Source organism: Austrofundulus limnaeus, unplaced genomic scaffold, assembly GCF_001266775.1.
Source record: "Austrofundulus limnaeus strain Quisiro unplaced genomic scaffold, Austrofundulus_limnaeus-1.0 Scaffold364, whole genome shotgun sequence".
Lineage (NCBI taxonomy): Eukaryota > Metazoa > Chordata > Actinopteri > Cyprinodontiformes > Rivulidae > Austrofundulus > Austrofundulus limnaeus.
In genome coordinates this window covers 102032-103271 of record NW_013952766.1, presented here as the reverse complement: position 1 = coordinate 103271, position 1240 = coordinate 102032, and the positions used below count along the sequence as shown (strand labels likewise).

General features: G+C 48.1%; 1 protein-coding gene across 1 annotated transcript in view; it reads left to right on the top strand.

Annotated features, from left to right (window-relative positions):
• noc3l (NOC3-like DNA replication regulator) overlaps positions 1-1240 on the top strand; it is a 13685-nt gene that overhangs the window by 4929 nt on the left and 7516 nt on the right. Inside the window, exons 8-11 of the mRNA XM_014023318.1 lie at positions 110-203; positions 288-463; positions 699-827; positions 901-1029. Of these exons, the coding sequence (XP_013878772.1) occupies positions 110-203; positions 288-463; positions 699-827; positions 901-1029 (528 nt within the window). The remainder of the gene's footprint in view (positions 1-109; positions 204-287; positions 464-698; positions 828-900; positions 1030-1240) is intronic.

Here is a 1240-nt window from a genome sequence, read left to right as displayed (position 1 = left end):
GTGTGTGTGTGTGTGTGTGTGTGTGTGTGTGTGTGTGTGTGTGTGTGTGTGTCTAGCGTCAGACGTCTTTCGACCGAACAGTCTCTGTGCTCATCTCTTCCTGCTGCAGGTGAAGAAGGACACTCATCAGCTCAGAGAGTTCGAAGAAGGTTTAGTGAGTCAGTACAAGTTCTTCTTGGAGGACCTGGAGCAGATCATCAAAGGTAGGCTGCACACAGCAACACAACTGATCCCTGACACACACACACACACACACACATGGACTCACAGCTCACTTCCGTCCTCAGACTGGAAGCAGAAGAAGAAGAAGCGCAGTCAGGCCGTGGGTTTCCAGGCGTACCGTGGTCTTGCTGAGGTCGCCATCCGCTGCCTGTGTGAGCTGCTGCTTGCTCTGCCGCACTTCAACTTCCACAACAACATCATCGTCATGGTGGTCCCGCTGATGAATGACCCCACAAAGAAGGTGAGACATCCCTGGGTTTGAGCTGATCCACCTGAGCTGGGATGGGTCAGCTCAGGTACTGTAGGTTTGTTTGGCTAGGTAAATTTATATAGGTTAGCATGTTAGGTCAGCTCATGTATGTTAGCTCAGGTAGGTTAGCTCAAACACACATGTATGTTGAGATGTCTGTACTTTATTTTGTGAAGTGTTCATGGGTGTGATTTGTGTTGCATTCAAGCTCATCTGTATGTTGCAGGTGTCTCTCATGTGCTGTGATGCAATTAGGAAGCTCTTCCATCTGGATAAAGTGGGCGGAGCCTCTCTGGCCACTGTGCGCGTCATCTCCGGCTTCATAAAGAGCCTGAACTACAACGTCAGACCCGAGGTAACGAATCAGAATCACCTGAACCCCTCGTCTGGTGGGGTTTACCTCAGGACTCACGCCTCGTCCTCCTCAGGTGCTGCGGACTCTGCTCAGCCTGAGGATCAAGGAGGTGGAGATGAAGAAGGACTTGGAGTCCACGGCCCCAAAGAAGAAGTTCATGACCAACAAAGAGAGACAGAACTTGTCCAGGATGCAGAGGAAGGTAAACGCTGAGTCAGACAATGTTCTACCGTCGTTAGGTGGAATCTGTGATTAACTGTTTAGATTTATAAAACCAGTTATTTATTTTGATGCATCTCATAGTGAGACACAGCTTGGTCATTAAAATAAAATAAATAAGTTGTTATTTTTGGTTCCTCTCGCATGAAGATGCCACCCACTTACTTACTTACACTTACCCACTTACTTACTTA